The 20,397-nt window shown below is 50.3% G+C and overlaps 1 protein-coding gene across 1 annotated transcript; it reads right to left on the bottom strand.

Annotated features, from left to right (window-relative positions):
• Positions 1–2,368: 2,368 nt before the first annotated feature.
• LOC137424917 (uncharacterized) lies at positions 2,369–9,326 on the bottom strand. Its single transcript, XM_068112817.2, has 3 exons — positions 7,390–9,326; positions 4,844–5,025; positions 2,369–2,560 (listed from the first exon to the last, which is right to left on the bottom strand). Exon 1 carries the CDS (start codon positions 9,320–9,322, stop codon positions 7,442–7,444), a length of 1,881 nt encoding a protein of 626 aa, XP_067968918.2. The 5' UTR covers positions 9,323–9,326; the 3' UTR covers positions 2,369–2,560; positions 4,844–5,025; positions 7,390–7,441.
• Positions 9,327–20,397: the final 11,071 nt, after the last annotated feature.

The raw sequence follows: 20,397 nt of genomic DNA, 5'->3' as shown, positions 1-20,397 counted from the left end.
TATTCCGCTCACAAGGTTCAGACATACATGGCGGCGGCCATCTTGGATTTTGACGTGGCGACCCAATTTTCAATAGCCTTCTTCCTTATGCGTAAATACACCCACACACCAGATTAGAAGTTAGTAGTTCGTTTATTTTTCAAGATATTTAGCTCACAAGGTTCAGACATATATATGGTGGTGGCCATCTTGGATTTTGACGTGGCGACCCAATTTTCAATAGCTTTCTTCCTTATGCCGAGATACGATCACACACCAGATTAGAAGTTGGTACTTCGCTTATTTTTCCAAGATATTCCACTCATAAGGTTCAACAATGACATACATGGCGGCGGCCATCTTGGATTTTGACGTGGCGACCCAATTTTCAATAGGGTTCTTCCTTATGCATAGATACACCCACGCACCAGATTAGAAGTTGGTACTTCGCTTATTTTTCAAGATATTCTGCTCACAAGGTTCAGACATATATATGGTGGTGGCCATCTTGGACTTTGACGTGGGGACCCAATTTTCAATAGCGTTCTTCCTTGTGCCGAGATACACCCACACACCAGATTAGAAGTTGGTACTTCGCTTATTTTCAAAGATATTTCGCTCACAAGATTCAGACATATATATGGTGGCGGCCATCTTGGATTTTGACATGGCGACCCAATTTTCAATGGCGTTCTTCCTTGTGCCTAGATACACCCACAAACCAGATTAGAAGTTGGTCCTTCGCTTATTTTTCAAGATATTTCGTTCACAGGGTTGACATATATATGGTGGCGGCCATCTTGGATTTTGACGTGGCGACCCAATTTTCAATAGCTTTCTTCCTTATACCTAGATACACCCACACACCAGATTAGAAGTTGGTACTTTGCTTATTTTTCAAGATATTCAGCTCACAATGTTGACATACATATATGGCGGCGGCCATCTTGGATTTTGACATGGTGACCCAATTTTCAATAGGGTTCTTCCTTATGCCTAGATGCACCCACTCACCAGATTAGAAATTGGTACTTTGCTTATTTTTCAAGATACTTCGCTGACAAGGTTCAGACATATATATGGTGGCGGCCATCTTGGATTTTGACGTGGGTTGCACCCACACACCAAATTCGAATGCGGTCCTTCGCTTACGCTCGCACGCACAGACAGACGGACGGACAGACACATGGACGGACACACGGACAGAGGGGAAAACCATAGTCCCCCTTTCGCTCCGCGGTGCGACGGGGGACAACAAATGCATGCATTGATGCCTGATCCTGCTTGTGAAACACCAGGATAACAGCTTATAGCTGGGTCGGGATTTGAACCCAGGCTCAAAAGCAAGTCTGTAAAAAAACAATGATACTTCATGTATTTACCTCACATTGAAGGTCTTTCGACAACAACAAAAACTCCAATTGAGAACCTGTTATTGCCTAACAAAACAAAAACAAGAGCACCAATTGCTTTGCAATACATATCCCCTACCGATGTGATATTTTAAGTCCAAAAAGGGCATAACTGTGAAAAATTGACGAAAGACCCTAAAATTTGAACTTGTTCTGTAACGTATCATAATAAAACCATGTACCAAATTTCAGATCAATACGTTAATGGGTATGGAAAAAAAGTCTGGAAACCCACAGGTCGGACGGACGGACAGAGAACAAACCTATCGTCCCCTCCGGTGAAACCAGTATGGGACTAAAAATAAAAACCTGCTACTCGACTTTCAAAGGTACATGGGCTACATAAGGTTATATTTTTACTTGGTTTGTGGTGGAGAAAAATAGTGGTTTTTGTAATTTATCAATTGCAAAGACATGTGTGAACCATTATTTTTATGCACTATCAGGAAGGCCCTCGGTAGGGCGCATAATTCCACCAGGCTGAACCGTTTACGTTTTGTATCCCACCGATAGGCCAGATCTGGATCCAGACCTGAACCAAAATCTAATCGGCTTGTTCTCGTCATCGAACAAATAACAATAAAACTCATCCACAACTTTTTGAAATACCATGCTACACCGTATATCTTTTTTGGCTCTATCCCTCAATGCTCAAGAATCACTTAAAGTCTAGGATCTGGATCTTCACCAAAATCAAATCAATTTGTCCTTGTCACACACCCAAACTGTCGCAGTTTTTTAACTTTTTGAAAAATAACTTTTTGTAATTTTTGTAACTTTTTGTAATTTCCGACACTTCTCCAGGGTGCTGGCATATGAAAATAAGAAAAATAACATTTTGAGATATCCTGTTCACAGACAAACAAACAGGGGTGAAAACAACCTCTGTCCGTCCACCTTCACTGGTGGGGATAACAATAAAACAGAAGCAGATAAAGTTTATAGACTAAAGAGAAGTAACTTTGATCAACTCGATGTGAAAGTGAGCATTTATTCTCCACAAGCAAAGAACAAAGGAAAATATCTTCCAATCAATCATTCGTTCATTCTCTTCATGACGCAGCTGAGCATTTCAGTTGGTGAGTTTGATCGGAAGCAGTGGTGCCCTCTCGACAATAGTCTTGTGTTTCTGGGACAAGACGTTGTGAGCAATCTCTGCACAGTGAGTCCTGCAGAACAAAAGCACGGGATGGGGAATTATGTTTAGAGATTTCATTTTTAGATTTTGTGTGCAAAACAAATGGGTACACAATTCCCTTTCTCCTGTTTTCCCCTTTGGTATGTTGTATCCTGATCTGGTCTCTGTCCTATCTCTTCCACAAGCCAAAACAATGAATTTTTAAAGAAACAAGTGATGCAATGAAGTTGAACCAAATCCCCACAATGACAACCTATCGAACTAGACCAATAGTTGGATTTAGTTCCTGCCCAGTGACCGAGGACACAGATAACCTACAAAGTACGGAGCGAGATGAGACGAGATGACACGACACGATGCACGCACACACGCAGGCAATAAGTTTGCAAAATAATAATTTGATACAAAAACTACTCTTACACATGAATAATGTTGCAGAGGGGTGGGGGAGGAAACAACATTTCCAACACTTGTTCAGGATGTAGTAATTACATTTTAGTTCCAGTTTTACTAGAAGTCCCTTTTGTATGCAGTGCATGGCTGTGGATAGCATAATTTGCTGAGGGTGCAGCTGTGCCGCTGATGCAGTGCCCACTGTAGATAAGAGCTGGGATTTGGCCAAGGCGCTGGCGGTAGCTAGCTCACCTACTCTTTGTGAAAGCGTCGTGGGATTTTTTTTCTTTTCTTCTTACGAGTGGTTCAACTTTTCCAAGGAATGACAAATTTACAAAGGATGCCCAATCTGAAGCTGCCTTTGGAGGTCGCATTGGCACCATGGGCAGCCCATTAAAAGTCCTGGATGGTTGTGAGCTCTAAAATTTTAAGAGACTGAACCTCTTCCAGTGGTTGAATGTGGAGATGGATAAGCGAGGTCATTGGACGATCCTTCTGGAGCGACAGGATAAATGTGAAATTTGCTTGTAATAAAAAAAATTCATTTGTTGCATTTGTCAGACCAGCATTCAATAATTTCCAGATTAAATCAACAAAATCTTCCCCAATCCTGTCGAGGGGCACTCCAGCTTCCACTAGGAGAGAAGAGGAAAGGATTCCATTGGTGACATGTCGCCTGCGCGAGTTGAGGACGTCAGAAGGCTAAGGTATGAAGATGGAATTGCATGCCACAGGCAGTGAACTTGGCAAGCAGAGGAGGATGCCAGATTGTAATAAATGCCGATATATGTCCTGACCTCTTGTTTGACATTCCAGGTCTCTGGCTATTGCCGGGAGAGAAGTAGCAGCATGTCCCGAGTTGAATAACCATGATGGATTCCAGCACTCTAAGGTCTGTGATTCCTTGTTACCAAGATGTCCAGGAAGGCCAGAGATCCAGACTGTTCCGCAAATGTGAACTTCACTTGGTGTCAGAAAAACAATCAATGCTGCTGTGCATTGTATTCATGACAACACTCGGAGATGACAAACAGGTCAACCAAGAATCAAAACAGCATTGGGGCTGCACATCTAAATTGGAAAGGGTTTCCATGACCATGTTGGCCACCACTGCCAACAACAAAGGGAGATTATGGAGCCAAAGGTTATTTTTCCTCTAACGCCAAAATAGGTGGAATTTAGAAAAAAGCCTCAGTAGATCACAGATATATCACTAGCATCGAGAGAAGATGGTCCACATTCCCATTAGTCCTCTCCCATCAAACGTCACCTGGTTCCTTCCACACCCAATTTTGTGCACAACATCACAAAGAGAAACACTACCATCAAATGAGATCAGTCTCAGCATGTCCAACTGTGATCAGTCTTAATCGCTCAACAAATTCTGTGACATTTTGGACAGACTGGTCTCATAAAATGGCAGATCTACGTGATAAGAGATTAAAGATGTCACAGGATGTGGTCAAAATAAATATACGGGGGAACAGGGAGCAGAATAAACAACACATTTGTATTCGTTTGTGCACAATACAGATTATATTCACAACATCCAACCTGCAATATTTATTTAAACACCATTAACGAACCATTTAAAGGTAAGCAGGTGATACTGCAGCAGAGTTACGGTCAAGGTGGAAGAAAACAAATAAAGGAGGGAGAGGGAGGTTCGCGTCGTTGGGAAGAGTGTGGTTTAAATTTGTACCATAAACAAGATGTCACAGGCTTTCTTCCATTTATCCCTACTAAAACTGAGCAACAATGGAATGGGTCGCACTGTATCGATTTTCCTCTCGATAATCCAACAAACCACTGAGCACAAGGAAGCACAGCAGTTACATTTGAGAGGTTCTGGCAGCACAGAAATCATGGAAATTTGAAATAACAATCAGGTGCACAGAACAACAAATGGATACTCGCTCACCTGTTGCTCATCATGAGGACCTCAAGTTCACGCACATTGTGGATGAGAAGCTTGTGGAATCCGGATGGCAGCATGAACGTGGTCTTCTTGTTGCTTCCGTAACCAATTTTTGGCATGCGGCACTGTCCCTTGAACCTCCGACGAACACGATTGTCAATTCCCTTCGGTTTGCGCCAGTTTGGCTATGAAAGTGGGGGGTGGTGTGGGTTAAAAAGTGGGGATAGCATGGGTTACAAAGTGGGGGTAGCGTGGTAAGAAAGTGGGGGTAGCGTGGTAAGAAAGTGGGGGTAGCGTGGTGAGAAAGTGGGGGTAGCGTGGTAAGAAAGTGGGGGTAGCGTGGTAAGAAAGTGGGGGTAGCGTGGTAAGAAAGTGGGGGTAGCGTGGTAAGAAAGTGGGGGTAGCGTGGTAAGAAAGTGGGGGTAGCGTGGTAAGAAAGTGGGGGTAGCGTGGTAAGAAAGCGGGGGTAGCGTGGTAAGAAAGCGGGGGTAGCGTGGTAAGAAAGCGGGGGTAGCGTGGTAAGAAAGCGGGGGTAGCGTGGTAAGAAAGCGGGGGTAGCGTGGTAAGAAAGCGGGGGTAGCGTGGTAAGAAAGCGGGGGTAGCGTGGTAAGAAAGCGGGGGTAGCGTGGTAAGAAAGCGGGGGTAGCGTGGTAAGAAAGCGGGGGTAGCGTGTTAAGAAAGCGGGGGTAGCGTGGTAAGAAAGCGGGGGTAGCGTGGTAAGAAAGCGGGGGTAGCGTGGTAAGAAAGCGGGGGTAGCGTGGTAAGAAAGCGGGGGTAGCGTGGTAAGAAAGCGGGGGTGGCGTGGTAAGAAAGCGGGGGTGGCGTGGTAAGAAAGTGGGGGTGGCGTGGTAAGAAAGTGGGGGTGGCGTGGTAAGAAAGTGGGGGTGGCGTGGTAAGAAAGTGGGGGTGGCGTGGTAAGAAAGTGGGGGTGGCGTGGTAAGAAAGTGGGGGTGGCGTGGTAAGAAAGTGGGGGTGGCGTGGTAAGAAAGTGGGGGTGGCGTGGTAAGAAAGTGGGGGTGGCGTGGTAAGAAAGTGGGGGTGGCGTGGTAAGAAAGTGGGGGTGGCGTGGTAAGAAAGTGGGGGTGGCGTGGTAAGAAAGTGGGGGTGGCGTGGTAAGAAAGTGGGGGTGGCGTGGTAAGAAAGTGGGGGTGGCGTGGTAAGAAAGTGGGGGTAGCGTGGTAAGAAAGTGGGGGTAGCGTGGTAAGAAAGTGGGGGTAGCGTGGTAAGAAAGTGGGGGTAGCGTGGTAAGAAAGTGGGGGTAGCGTGGTAAGAAAGTGGGGGTAGCGTGGTAAGAAAGTGGGGGTAGCGTGGTAAGAAAGTGGGGATAGCGTGGCAAGAAAGTGGGGGTAGCGTGGTAAGAAAGTGGGGGTAGCGTGGTAAGAAAGTGGGGGTAGCGTGGTAAGAAAGTGGGGGTAGCGTGGTAAGAAAGTGGGGGTAGCGTGGTAAGAAAGTGGGGGTAGCGTGGTAAGAAAGTGGGGGTAGCGTGGTGAGAAAGTGGGGGTAGCGTGGTAAGAAAGTGGGGATAGCATGGTAAGAGTGGGGGTAGCGTGGTAAGAGTGGGGGTAGCATGGTAAGAGTGGGGGTAGCATGGTAAGAGTGGGGGTAGCATGGTGAAAAAGTGGGGGTAGCGTGGTGAAAAAGTGGGGGTAGCGTGGTGAAAAAGTGGGGGTAGCGTGGTGAAAAAGTGGGGGTAGCGTGGTGAGCAAGTGGGGGTAGCGTGGTGAGAAAGTGTGGGTAGCGTGGTGAGAAAGTGGGGGTAGTGTGGTGAGAAAGTGGTAGCAGCGTGGGTAAGAAAGTGGGAGCAGCGTGGATAAGAAAGTGGGAGCAGCGTGGACAAGAAAGTGGGAGCAGCGTGGGTAAGAAAGTGGGAGCAGAGTGGGTAAGAAAGTGGGAGCAGAGTGGGTAAGAAAGTGGGAGCAGCGTGGGTAAGAATGTGGGAGCAGCGTGGGTAAGAATGTGGGAGCAGCGTGGGTAAGAATGTGGGAGCAGCGTGGGTAAGAAAGTGGTAGCAGCGTGGGTAAGAAAGTGGGAGCAGCGTGGATAAGAAAGTGGGAGCAGCCTGGGTAAGAAAGTGGGAGCAGCCTGGGTAAGAAAGTGGGAGCAGCGTGGGTAAGAAAGTGGGAGCAGCGTGGATAAGAAAGTGGGAGCAGCGTGGGTAAGATAGTGGGAGCAGCGTGGGTAAGAAAGTGGGAGCAGCGTGGGTAAGAAAGTGGGAGCAGCGTGGGTAAGAAAGTGGGAGCAGCGTGGGTAAGAAAGTGGGAGCAGCGTGGATAAGAAAGTGGGAGCAGCGTGGATAAGAAAGTGGGAGCAGCGTGGGTAAGAAAGTGGGAGCAGCATGGGTAAGACAGTGGGGGGTGGGGTAAGCGTGGTAAGAAAGCGGGGGATGTAAGAAAGTGGGAGCAGCATAGGTAAGAAAGTGGGGGCAGTGTGGGTAAGAAAGTGGGGGCAGTGTGGGTAAGAAAGTGGGGGGGGGGGGCGTGGTAAGAAAGTGGGGCTCGTGTGGATAAGAAAGTGAGGGCAGCATGGGTAAGAAAATCATCGATCCTTACAGAAGACTTCATGCCGAGAGTGACAGCTTGATCCTTCCTCTTGAAGGTGAACTCAGCAGGTGTGTCCATCCATAGACTTCAGTATCGCAGTGCCAACGGACTGTGCTGTATCAATGTTGACGGTGGAAAGGGCATTCTCCCCAGTGGCAATATTCCGGAAGCTCGGGTCATTGCTGAATGGATTTTGCTCCTGCAGATAACTGAGAACTGTCAGTGTGTCCTTCCAGTCACGGGATTGCCTTGCTTTGGTCATGTCTTTGTTCTGCTCTCCAGTGTTGTAGTTGACCCCCGTGAGTCCCTCCATTGCCTGGTTTACTTCTGCACAGGCGGGCATCGATAGCAGCCACAACAGACGCTGTTGCTCCGTCATCCCTCGCCCTCGTGTGAGCCCACCACTGGTTTTTAAACTTCTCATCAGAACCTGCTCAATGACCAGGTCAAGTGAGAGACCTGCCCATAGGCGATCGCATCGCCAAATCACGTGGAACCCTTCCTCGAAACGTTGTTGGACTTCTGGGTGTTCAGTCTTGAGGTTGTGCATCTGCTGAAGGTACACCCTGGCAGATTTGGTGTAAAGATTGTGTCCTGATGCTGCCAGATAGGGTAGCATGTCCTGGATAGCCTGCAGATGTAAGGCCCAGTTTCCAGTGCGTTCTGCACTGATGTATTTTCGTAGGATGTCCAGGATGTCCATGTACTGAACCCAGAGAGCTGAAGTTCTAGAGGACTTCTTGGTGGACTCGATGTGCTTTTGAAGGCGGTCTTTGATTCTCACTAGAACTTCAGACTGACAAACTTCTTCAGCAGATATAGCCCCATTTATCAGCTTCTCATAGATCTTATAAGCTCCCTCCAGGTCCGCATCTCTGCTTCCATCTGTTATCTTATGATCCGGTGGCCTTGCAGCTGCAGCTGCTTCGGCTGACTCTGACTCTCCATCCTTACTGTTGTCTGTAGTTCCAGATTGCTGTGGTAGATGGAAATCGAACACGTTTGATAGCATCAGTGCATTGAGGGCTGCATCAACAATTAAGTGTGCACGAACTGCTCGCGCAACAGCTTTGCCACACATCATGTGGATTACTGCGTTTGGGGCATAGATCAACTCCAGCAGTTCTTGTAGCCCAGATGAGGCCATCAAGTGTCCGATGCAACCGAGGAAGCTCATTTCTGCATGGAAGCCACCCAAACGCAAGACTATTCGTCTCAGATCACTTTCCATTGGCTCAGAGTTGATAATCCTGAGAGCCTTCCACCAGAGTGGCTGATCAAACGTGATTATTGGGGTGACATTGTGGCATCGTGCATGCTCACTAACAAATGTCAGGGTCGAGAATATGCATGTGCTATCACTGGGTTTCAGATCGATCATCGGCAGAAGCATAACAGTTGCTTTGCCAGGGTGGTCACCATAATGCACGAACTGCATCATTCCTGACCATGCAGGTCTGGGAGACCCAAAGAGGACGGATGCTTTCCACAGGACATCAAGATTTTCACAGCTGTTCTGGACCTGAAGGTTGACAAGCTTCTGGTAGGTCAGTGCCGTCAAATTGTGCCTTTCGTCTTTGTGGTACCGTACTTGTGCCCTTCCAACCATTGCCACATCCAAGGAAGTAGCCTTGATCCTGGGGATTGGCTGCCTTGATCTAATTCCAGGGGTTATGGCTGCAATCATTCCTATACAATGGAATGTACCAAGCCCATCAAGCGTGCGGATGTTATGGTCGACATTGTCAGCTACATATTGGACAAACTCTGTCGATAGGTCAGGAATGTTTGTTCCATGGAATTTGGCTGCATTTCGTTCAAACTGGTGCACCTCCTGGTATGCGCAACAAAACCCAAGGTGATGAAGAGTATCAATGAGGAACCGCGATGCAAAGTGGTGATATAGTTGCACGCCCAACCCAAACTGAAGTGGTGCTAACATGACTCTTGGTCTAGTATAGTTGCCTGCATCATTGCTTGTCCAATTGCCGCCACTTTGGCTTGAGTTTTGGTCCCGGCAAATAGTTCTTCCAGGAGCACGCGAAGAGTATCTGGAAGAAATCTGACGCCAGCCTCTTGCGATTCTATGTCATCAAGAGCTGGGTAAGACTCATAGGATAACCCGATGTCTTTGATATCTTGTTTGATGAGCTTTGCAGCTGCCTGCACAAGCTTGATCTTCTCTTGATCTTCTGTGTTTGTTTGTTTCTGCTGTGTCTCATAGTAGTCTTGCAGCACCACCCTGGCTGTTGTCCTGATGGTAACCAAATTTGGTTTCCCATTGATCTCGGTGTATATTATCTTCTCACCGAAGTGTTTTTGCAGACTCTTCTTCATATGGGTGTAACCGTATGGTTCATGTTCACTGTGTGCAAGCTTCTGCTGCATGAGGTCAATTAGATCATTTATGGTGATCTGCTCGTCATCATTTTCTTCTATATACTTCGCAACCTCCAAGAATGCTGCTGTCCTCTCATCAACGACAGGCCGACCAGCCTTCCTCCTCTTGGAGTCTTCTGTGTTTGTCTGATACGCTACTGGTATCTGCTTGTATGTGCGAAAATTCACACTGCAAGTCTGGTGGTAGACTGCATCTGCTGCATGTAGGTCATGCACATGCAGAATCCGTGCCTTCACAGTCTCTGACCAGTCATCACCTCGTGCACGACATGTTGCCAAAAGCGTGTCCTTGAATTCAATTGTCTTGACTTGGAAAACACTGACTTCACTTGGCTTCTTTCTCTTTTTTCCAAACTGAGCTGGTGTGCCACAAAACAGGCAATCGGTACTGTAAGAGAACCTCCCTGTAGTCGATCTTAGTGTAGGACTCTCACTGCTTGTACTTGTTTCTGACTCTTGTTGCCTGGTGTCCTTGGCTATCTGTTGTGGATTAATGTATGTCCAGCGACAGTCTTTGTGTATCTTATCACCAGGTACAGCATGAATATTGTCTCCCCTTTTTTTACTGGCCTGGTTGATAGATGAACTTCCCTTCTCTCCAAGTGTTGATACTGACGCCACTCCTCCGTCCACAGACTGCTTGCAAATGACACACTGTTCATATGCCTCCATTTCCTGAAAGTGGGGAAAAAAATATGCACGTTGAAAAATATGCATACAGAAAAAACATACAGAATATCAGCACTGATATTCTGTATGTTTTTTTGCTTCAAGGAAAAAAATACAGCATAGTCAAATCTAGCAGAAAGGGCTAAAAATCGGTTTTTGGGTAGGATCATATTTATGCATTTTTCAAAACTTTCCACCCATGCAATTCCTTAACACTTTTTTTTCCTCATTCAGGACATATTGAGGATACAAAATCAGTTTTGAGCTTGCTTCTGTTGCAATTAGTGTGAGGTCGTCACATTATTACTGGACTATAGGGCCGGCATGATGGCTGCTTGCAGGAGAAAGCAGTAAATGAGAAACAATATAAATTAAAACATTTTCAAACACTTCGTCAGATTGTCATATCCAACCATGTTTTCATGTCATTGTCAAATGAGATTTTTAGTGACAGACAGAAGGCCGACGTTAAATCTGTTATGTAACATTTCAAACCCGCATGGATAAACATTTAGCAATGTACAAACCGAAAACGCTGCCAACAACAACATGAGAGGAAAAACTAAAATGGATGGCATTCAATTGCAACGATTGCAGGAGATTCCGATCCACGAGTCAAAGAAGCACCTACCTTGGAAAAGTCAAAATGGTGGAAAAGGCTTAACGATATTACTTCCGGTTTATTCAAAAAAATATTTAAATTCTCGCGGATTTTTCTATTCCACCGAAAGTATTATAACGATATGTTGAAAGTAATTGCAAACCAATAGGGTATTGAGAAAAAAAATTAACTTTAACCATGATTGTATGTCCTGTGTATAAATTTCAACGGTCCCATCGTGTTACGTCCGTGGCGCGCCGTGATTACGTCATACGTTTCAGTATCTCGTGAGGAATTCCTTCCTCGGTTGTTGTTGTTTTTTTATAAGGTAATGCCCATTCAGTCTTGTGTTAGCAACTCTAGAACTTTATTAGACACTATACTTTAACATTGCCTTAAAAGCTGCAGAATATATCACTGGGATATAAAACGTAAACTGCTCAGCCTGTCGGAAGTATGCGCTCTGAGCTCCATTAAATAGAGGAACTACCCGCCGATGAGAGTGCGTTTGCTGATGAGGCCACGCGGCCGCCATATTGGGACTCCCTACCGACAGAAAGTTCCACAGGAAACAACGGCTTGTTCTCACCAAACCAACTCATCCACCAAGTTTTGTCACAACTCTTCCACAAGTGTTTGAAATATTATGCTGCATATAATTTCTGGCCCTATCTCTCAATGATGAAGAACCTGAAGAAGATGAAGAATAAGAAGATGAAGAATGATGAAGTGCATTGAATAAATGTGCTGGTCCGACTTGGTTGTCTTACTTTTCACCCCTCAATCCAATGGATACATTAAGTCACAGTTGATGACTAGATTGACACATTGCTCATTATTTTGGCATTGTCCTGTCCGTGGAGATTCGATCAGAGTACCAGCCAGATGAGGACTGGGAAGATTTTGCAGATCGCTTGGAACAATGATGACGGTGTAGTGCGGCGCTATGCGCACGACTTGTTTGCCAAGAAGAAAAGCAACAACGCGGGTAACCAAAAAGAGTCTTTATTCCAAAGCTCAACTATAGCACTGACGTGCTCGGGGCTGCACGCCCCGTGTATATCCCGAGGCCACGCCTACTCCTCGGGCGTGGCCGACACCCTCTTATTGCGCGGAATGATGTCACCGCGCCAGCGAGCCATCGTGTCCGCCACACGCCCCCCCCCCCCCCCCCAGAATTCCCGCGCACCTGAAGGGTCAGTTTGCGGGGCAAACGGATGACCCGGCCGAAGCGCCCTCTAGCGGCTGGCGGCGTCTGGGATGCCGGGATGTCATCTGGGATGCCTCCAGCGGCACCTGGGATGGGTGCAGGACCGGGGGGGGGGGGGGGGAGCGTGCCGGCGGGCGGACCTCCGGCGCGGGGGCCGAGCCACTGGCGGGGGGTGGTCCACGTCGAGGTGGGCCGGCTTGAGGCGGTCCACGGAAACGTGGTCAGGAGTACCGCCGATGTCAAGGGTGAAGTGTTTCGCCCCGGTCTCCAGCACGCGGAAGGGCCCGTCGTACGGGGGCCGCAGCGGTGTCCGGTGGGCGGCGTGGCGGACGAACACGTACTCCGCCGTGCGAAGCTCCGGGGCGACGTGCGTTGGCGGGCACCCGTGGTGCGCCGTCGGCACCGGGGCAAACCTCCGGGCGGTCTCCTGCAGTGCGGAGCGCTGCTGCGCCGAGGACCATGGTGCCGTGGAGTCGGGGAGGAACTCGCACGGCACCCGCAGCGGTTGTCCGAAGACCAATACCGCCGCGGATGCGCGCAGGTCGTCCTTGGGCGCCATCAGGAGGCCCAGCAGGACCCAGGGGAGCCTGTCGACCCAGCCGCCGTCGCGGAGGGTGGCCCGGAGCGCGGCCTTCAAGGAGCGGTGGAAGCGCTCGCACAGGCTGTTGGCCTGGGGGTGGTAGGCCGTGGTGCGGTGCAGCTGGACGCCGAGCCCCCGCGCGCCGCCCCCCAGAGCTCCGAGGTGAACTGGGGGCCGCGGTCGGACGAGATGTCCGAGGGGGCGCCGAACCGGGCAACCCAGGTGGCGAGGAACGGCTGCACGACGCCCGCCGCCGTCGTCGCCGCCAAAGGCACGACCTCCGGCCACCGGGTGATGCGGTCCACCATGATGAGGACGTGGGTGAAACCCCGCGAGGGGGGCAGAGGTCCCACCAAGTCCACGTGAACGTGGTCGAACCGACGTTCGGGCACCGTGAACGGGGCCAACGGGGCCTGTGTGTGGAGGTGCACCTTCGCGCGATGGCATGCGAGGCACGTCCTGGTCCAATCGCGGACGGCCTTCCGAAGGCCATGCCAGACGAACTTGTCGGCGACCAGCCTCTGGGAGGCCTTCGTGCCCGGGTGGGACAGGCCGTGGATGGCGTCAAAAACCCGGCGCTGCCAGCCCGCGGGCACGATGGGGCGAGGCCGCCCGAGGGAGACGTCGCACAAGAGGGCCGTGCCCGCGCCGTCGAACGGCACCTCGGTGACGCGGAGGCCCGTGACGGCGGTCCGCAAGGCCTGGACGTCGGGGTCGGCGGTCTGGTCCGCCGCCATCCGGGCATAGTCGATCCCGAGGTGGACCGCGTGGGCGACGGACCGGGAAAGGCAATCCGCCACCGGGTTGTCCTTTCCCGTGACGTGCCGGATGTCCGTCGTGTACTCGGACACGGCCGAGAGGTGACGCTGCTGCCGGGCCGACCATGGCTCGGCGACCTTGGCCATCGCGAAGACCAGGGGCTTGTGGTCGACGAAGGCCGTGAACGAACGGCCCTCGGGCAGATGGCGGAAGTGCCGGACCGCCAGGTGGAGCCCGAGCAACTCGCGGTCGAAGGTGCTGTACCGGTGTTCGTGCGGGCGAAGCTGCCGGCTGAAAAACGCCAGCGGTTGCCAAGCACCACACACCCATTGCTCGTGCACCGCGCCCACCGCGTAGTCCGACGTCTCGGTGGTGAGGGCGATCGGTGCATCGAGCGCCGGGTCCGCGAGCATGGTGGCGTTAGCCAAGGCGAGCTTCGCGCCCGCGAACGCCGCGTCCATCTGCTGGGTCCAAACAATGTTACCTTTGCCCGGCTTCCCCCGGAGGGCCTCGTGCAGGGGGCGCAGGAGCTGGGCGACGCGGGGCAGGAAACGGTGGTAAAAGTTCACCATGCCCAGGAACTCCTGGTGCCCCCTGATCGTGCGGGGGTGCGGAAACCCCTTGACCGCCTCCACCTTTGCCGGTAAGGGGGTGGCCCCGTGCCTGGTGACGCGGTGCCCCAAAAAGTCGATTTCGGCGACGCCAAACCGGCACTTGGCAGGGTTTACGATCAGGCCATGCTGGCCCAGGCGTTCGAAGAGCGTGCGGAGGTGGCGGAGGTGCTCTTCGCCGGACGCGCTTGCGACGAGGATGTCGTCCAGGTAGACGTAAACGCAATCCAAGTCGCGCAAGACGCTGTCCATCAACCGTTTGAACGCCTGAGCCGAATTCTTCAACACGAAGGGCATCCAAAGAAACTCGAAGAGGCCAAATGGTGTAATGACGGCCTTCTTCGGTATGTCCTCCGGCCTGACGGGGGCCTGGTGGTATCCGCGGATGAGGTCCACCTTAGAAAAGAAGGACATTTTCGCCAACCGGGCGGAAAAGTCCTGAATGTGAGGGACCGGGTAGCGGTCGGGGGTGGTGGCATCGTTGAGGAGGCGGTAGTCTCCGCACGGCCGCCATCCCCCGCCGGGCTTCGGCACGATGTGCAGTGGCGACGCCCAAGCGCTCTTGGAGCGCCGTACAGTGCCCAGCCGCTCCAGCGTAGCGAACTCCGCCTTTGCCACCGCGAGCTTCGTCGGCTCGAGGCGGCGTGCCCGGGCGTAGACCGGTGGCCCGACGGTGGGGATGTGATGTTCCACCCCATGCTTGATGGCCACCGCCGAGAAGGTGGGCCGCGTGAGGGCCGGGAAGCTGGCGAGGAGGCGGGTGAACTCGTCCGCTGCCGGAAGCGTACAGACCAACCTCGCCGGGACTGAACCGCTCAGCAAGCCGCTTGGCGAGCCGCTCTGTGAGCCGCTCAGGGAGCTGCCCAACGAACTGCTCAGCGTGCAAGCAAGCGAGCTGAACGTTTCGGCCTGGACGAGGCGTCTGTGCTTCACGTCCACCAACAACCCATTTGCACATAGGAAGTCCGCACCGAGCAATGCCATGGGCACGCTGGCGGTTACGAACGTCCATTGAAAGCGTTGCCCTCCGAACCGCAGGGAGAGGCAGCGCTTCCCGAATGTGCGTATGGGTGTACCGTTGGCTGCAAGCAACGCGGGGCCCCTGCCCGCGGTTCGCTTGTCGGACGTGGAGGCGGGGATAACGCTCACCTGTGCGCCTGTGTCGCAGAGGAAGCGACGCCCGGACAAGGTGTCCGTGACAAAAAGGAGGCTGCCGGAAAGGCCGACGCTCAAAGCCGCTACCGAGCGCCGGCCCAGGCGTTTCCCGACTTGCCAAACGAGCACGGCGGGCAACAATTCCTAGCCTTGTGGCCAAACCTAGCATGGAAACGGCACCAGGTTTGCGGCAGAGGCGGAGGCTGCGGCTTTCGCGGTGGTGGTGGGCGGGGCGCGGCGGCGGCCACGAGGTGTGCATCGGCATCAGCCTCGGGATCCATGAGGTGTGCAGCAGCATCAGCCTCGGGATCCGCGACGGCCGCACCGACTCTCGCCCGCATGTCACAAGCCGCGAAAAACTTGTCGGCCTGGACGGCCAGAGCGCTGGGTTCCTTTATTTTGGAACCGACCAACGCGAGGCGTACCTGTGCCGGTAGCTGGCGTAGAAAGAGCGCCCGAATAAAAAAATCCGGGGCTTTGTCACCCAGCAGCGACAGCATGTAGTCCATCCGGACCGATGGTCGTGTGTCGCCGAGTTCGGGAAGGTCCAGGAGGCGGTCGGCCCGTTCGCACTCCGTGAGGCCGAACGTGGCGATGAGGAGACGCTTGAGCACCTCGTACCTGTGGTCGGCCGGTGGGTTCCGCAGGACGGACACGACTCGGGCGGCTGTGCCGGGCCCGAGGGCGGCGATGACGTGGTAATAACGCGTCTCATCCGCCGTTACGCCTCGAAGTTGGAACTGTGCCTCGGCCTGCACGAACCATACCTCGGCCTGAGCTTCCCAAAACTCAGGGAGCTTCACCGCAACTGCGTTGTTTGACATGGCGCGTTCTGTTGGTCAGCGGCGGCTGAACCAGCGTCGAGGTCACCAGTGTAGTGCGGCGCTATGCGCACGACTTGTTTGCCAAGAAGATAAGCAACAACGCGGTTAACCAAAAAGAGTCTTTATTCCAAAGCTCAACTATAGCACTGACGTGCTCGGGGCTGCGCGCCCCGTGTATATCCCGAGGCCACGCCTACCCCTCGGGGGTGGCCGACACCCTCTTGGTGCGCGGAATGATGTCACCGCGCCAGCGAGCCATCGTGTCCGCCACAACGGTGTGAGTGGTCACTTTTGACAAACCTCCCCCCTTCGTTGGTGTCCTCACGTGGCATTGTGTGTTGTGCGATGGTAGTATACGCCAATGTGGGACCCACAACATCGACTGCAAACATCTCAGATATAAACTTGTCTTTACAGAGATTGACGTTGGCAGGTTTTCCTTTTTTGCCTCAACTGTCTGTATCTCGCTGACACATTTAAAAGCAAGTCTCCTCCATTTAAAGTGGTCCAGGCCTTTGTGGCAAATGTTTTGCCGATCTGACCTGTTTGTGGCCTGATGTTTCCAGGTGACAACTGGAATGGTACAAGACTTGAGAGTAGGCTGAAGGATGTCATTGTAGTTAGTGCTTCCTATTTACCAAATTTAAGTTGACCGCAGAAAAGCGCTGAGGTGTCCTGACCAGCAAAGCTGGGCTTGCATCAGGAAATACTCAATTCCTTGGATACGACAGCGGTCTAGGATTGAAGTGTTTGGTATTCCGTCTCGCCAGGCGATGCCAACTATCTTACAAAGGCATCGCATATGGAATTGATCGAGGTTTTTGATATGGGGATGACAGGGTGTCCAAGATTCACATTCATACAGGAGTGTCAATGAAACGACGGCACGATAGACACAGATTTTAGTGTCCAGGTGAATGCCACGTTCATGCCAGAGATGGTGTGTCAACTTTCCAAAGGACATACATGCTTTACTAAGTCTTGGTGTGACTTTGTCATGAATCATTGCATTTTGAGAAAGGACACCTCTAAGGTAGCAGAACTTATCTACAACTTTGAGGGGTGTGTCATCGATGGTAATGGATGGGACGGTATACGCATTTTCTGTTCTCGGCTGAAGCATAGCCGTGGTCTTCTTGAGGCTAATAAAGAAGACCGAGGCTGTGCTTCACTATGTCTCTCACACTAATCACACTCTCATTACGTCACTCCGAAAGACCGTGTGGAAAACCCTCCCATCTACTTTCTCAACAATCCTCTCGAAGAAGTTCTGTCACTCAAGCTTTTAGGTCACACTATCTGCCATGATCTTTCCTGGGAAAACCACATTTCAAATCTGGCCTCCAAAGCCAGTCGCCGACTGGGCATCCTCCATCATGCGAAGTCCTTCCTTGGCACACCTGAGCTCCTCACCACATACAAGACTTTCATCCGCAGCTCAATGGAATGCTGTTCCCCCCTCTGGGCTGGTGCTCCTGCCTCACACATGGCTCAGCCTCATGCTGCAGAAACCAAAAGTTTTAGGATCATTGGAATCTCCCGCTATGAAGATGATTCTGATGGACTTTCACTCAGTCACCGCATGCAGGTAGGTGGTCTTTCTGTCTTCTACCGACTCCTCTCCGGCCTAGCACCACCTCTCCGGCCTAGTCTGTGCTCTGTCCTCCTAATATTCCTACAGGTCGCACAAGATCTGCCAGCAATCCTCTTCTGGTGTAACTGCCAAAATCAAGACTCTGTTCACCTTCACTCTTTCATTCCTTTTTTTTCCCGCCTCAGGGACAAACTCCCTCACTCTCTTCAATCCCACTCCTCCCTCCAGTTCTTCAAATCAGCTGTTCACCACCATCTCATATCTTCCCCCATCCAAAACCTTGATCTTTTATACCCCCGTCAATCCACCCCAATCCCACCACTTTCAAATTCCATTTTCTTTCCTGAAATCCTCTGTAGTGTCCATCTTGTTTATCCCGTGTACCCCTCCCCAGCCCTCTGTCTTCCACAGATCTCCCGATGTTCCTGTTCCCTACTGTTGTTGTGCTTCGCTCCCTCTCCCCCTCTTGTCTCCCACTCCCTTTATTATATGTTCTATGTGTTAACTCTTGTACGAACCTCGACCAAGTATACAAAAAAAAATTGTGCTTTTTTCATGAATTTAAGAGTTAAGAACATAAAATAAAGTATTGTTACAGTTCTGCAAAAGTGTCATTCCCCAGGCAATGGCATGCAACATAGAAGTTCGCCAGTTAGTTATTTCATTATTAAATGTTTCAGATAGGCCTCCCTTTTGTGTCGTGGGTTTCCAGGGAAATAACTGTGTGGGATAACTTTATTCATCTCGGAAGCAAAGTGCTGTCCCTCTGGAGTCACTGACATCACCACCGAAGAGGAAAGGCAGCAGCGAAGTTGTTCTCATTTGCACATTCGCGCCAAGACCGCATTCAAATGTGCAAGCCAATTTCAAACTGCAGCCGCCACCACAACCAGGACTAACCATCTCCACACCACAATACAATATGGATCTGTAATGTATCAGGCTGGGAAAACAGTTTGAGTGCACCATCGGTCGTTTATTGCGCAGCCGGGAAAACCACAAGCCCCCAGTGTAGGCCCAGCTTCCTCTGCCAAGCCGTATGCCCCGCCTCTTTTATATCCACCTTCCGGTTTAATCCCATGCAATACATAACATCTAGAGTCCCTTTATATACAGAGTTGCGACATAGAGGGTCCGGAAAAATCTAGTCACGTGATTGCGTGGAGCCATTTTGAGTCCATCGTGGACAGGATCAGGATCGGACGCATATCGGTCAGCGTTTTAACGTTCCCGCTGTACGCAGCGTTCTCATTCGTGTTTTACATCGATTTTATGACAAAATGACAGGTTGTAGCACCTGTGGGTGCACAAATAGAACGGAGAAGGGATTCAAGATGTATAGATTTCCATCAGATGCTAAAAGATGGAAAATCTGGGAGAACAGAGTCAGTCGTGTTGGATGGAAAGTAACTTCTTCGTCAGTTCTCTGCCAGGTCAGTGTGATGGTGGTAATGGTCCCATATGCGTATATTTGTGTGCTGCGAGTGAGACTGGCCTTTGCTTTGGCTTTACAGGCTTGTTATCCATTGCTCGTGGATTAATTAGCACTTGAAGGGGAAGGTGTAGTGGTTACCTTATTCACATGTCGCGGTTATCTTATTCACATGTCGCGGTTAACTTATCCGCATGTGACGGTTACCAATACGATATGTTTGGTCTCACCCACACACACGGGCTTTTGGTTGTGTGGTCGTGACGCACGCGGCTGTTGGAGCCACGCCCTCCGAAGAGGGTTCTTGGTTTTATATAAGCCGTTACGACTTCTGTTCGCGAGCAGTTGCTGGAGATTTCTGTACAATAAACAAGCTTTGTACCCAACGAAATGGCCTCTTCTTGTCGTCTTCGGCAACTACTAAACTGTGATGGTGGTAATGGTCCCATATGCGTATATTTGTGTGCTGCGAGTGAGACTGGCCTTTGCTTTGGCTTTACAGGCTTGTTATCCATTGCTCGTGGATTAATTAGCACTTGAAGGGGAAGGCATCTTTATTTAAAATTAAGTTTGAGTTAGAGTCTTCGAGTTAGATCAATTAATATAGGGTCTAGATCATGTCTCCAAAGTCAGACTCAGACTCAAAGTCAAACTCCGGTCAAACTAAAGTCAAAACAAAGACGAATGAACGGAGAACGGATCCGGGCTAACTCGGCCCACTCTTTAAAGGCAGGGTTAGGGTCAACACTAACCCTAATTCTGACCCTAATTCTGACCCTAACCCTAAACCTAAATCTAACCCTAACACTAAACCCTAAGGGTTTAAACCTGGAGCAAATGCTTGATCGCTCTTATCAAAGTCAAAGAGGATCGGAAAGGAATTTTCAGTATCTTTTTTCCTGCTAAAGGTTTTTGATCTGTTTTTCGCCTTTCCCTGGTTAAAAATTTGTGAGCATTCTCTATTGAATTAACTTGCACATATTTGTACTTTTGTGATGTCATTATTATGGAGTATGGTTTAAGACAAGAGAAAACACCCTCTACCTTTCCATGCGTAATTAAGAAAATTATGGACATATTTGTAATGCCTTGACGGCTTGAGTGTTTGTTAAATTGAAATTTCAATTTGGTTTTTATTTTTAATTGCATGTAGTACAGTACGTATGTAGTATTTAAATGAAT

Source organism: Myxine glutinosa, chromosome 4 (genome assembly GCF_964187855.1).
Source record: "Myxine glutinosa chromosome 4, kmMyxGlut1.1, whole genome shotgun sequence".
Classification (NCBI taxonomy): domain Eukaryota; kingdom Metazoa; phylum Chordata; class Myxini; order Myxiniformes; family Myxinidae; genus Myxine; species Myxine glutinosa.
Note: the sequence above shows the minus strand (reverse complement) of the source record. Positions and strands in the feature narration are given on the sequence as shown.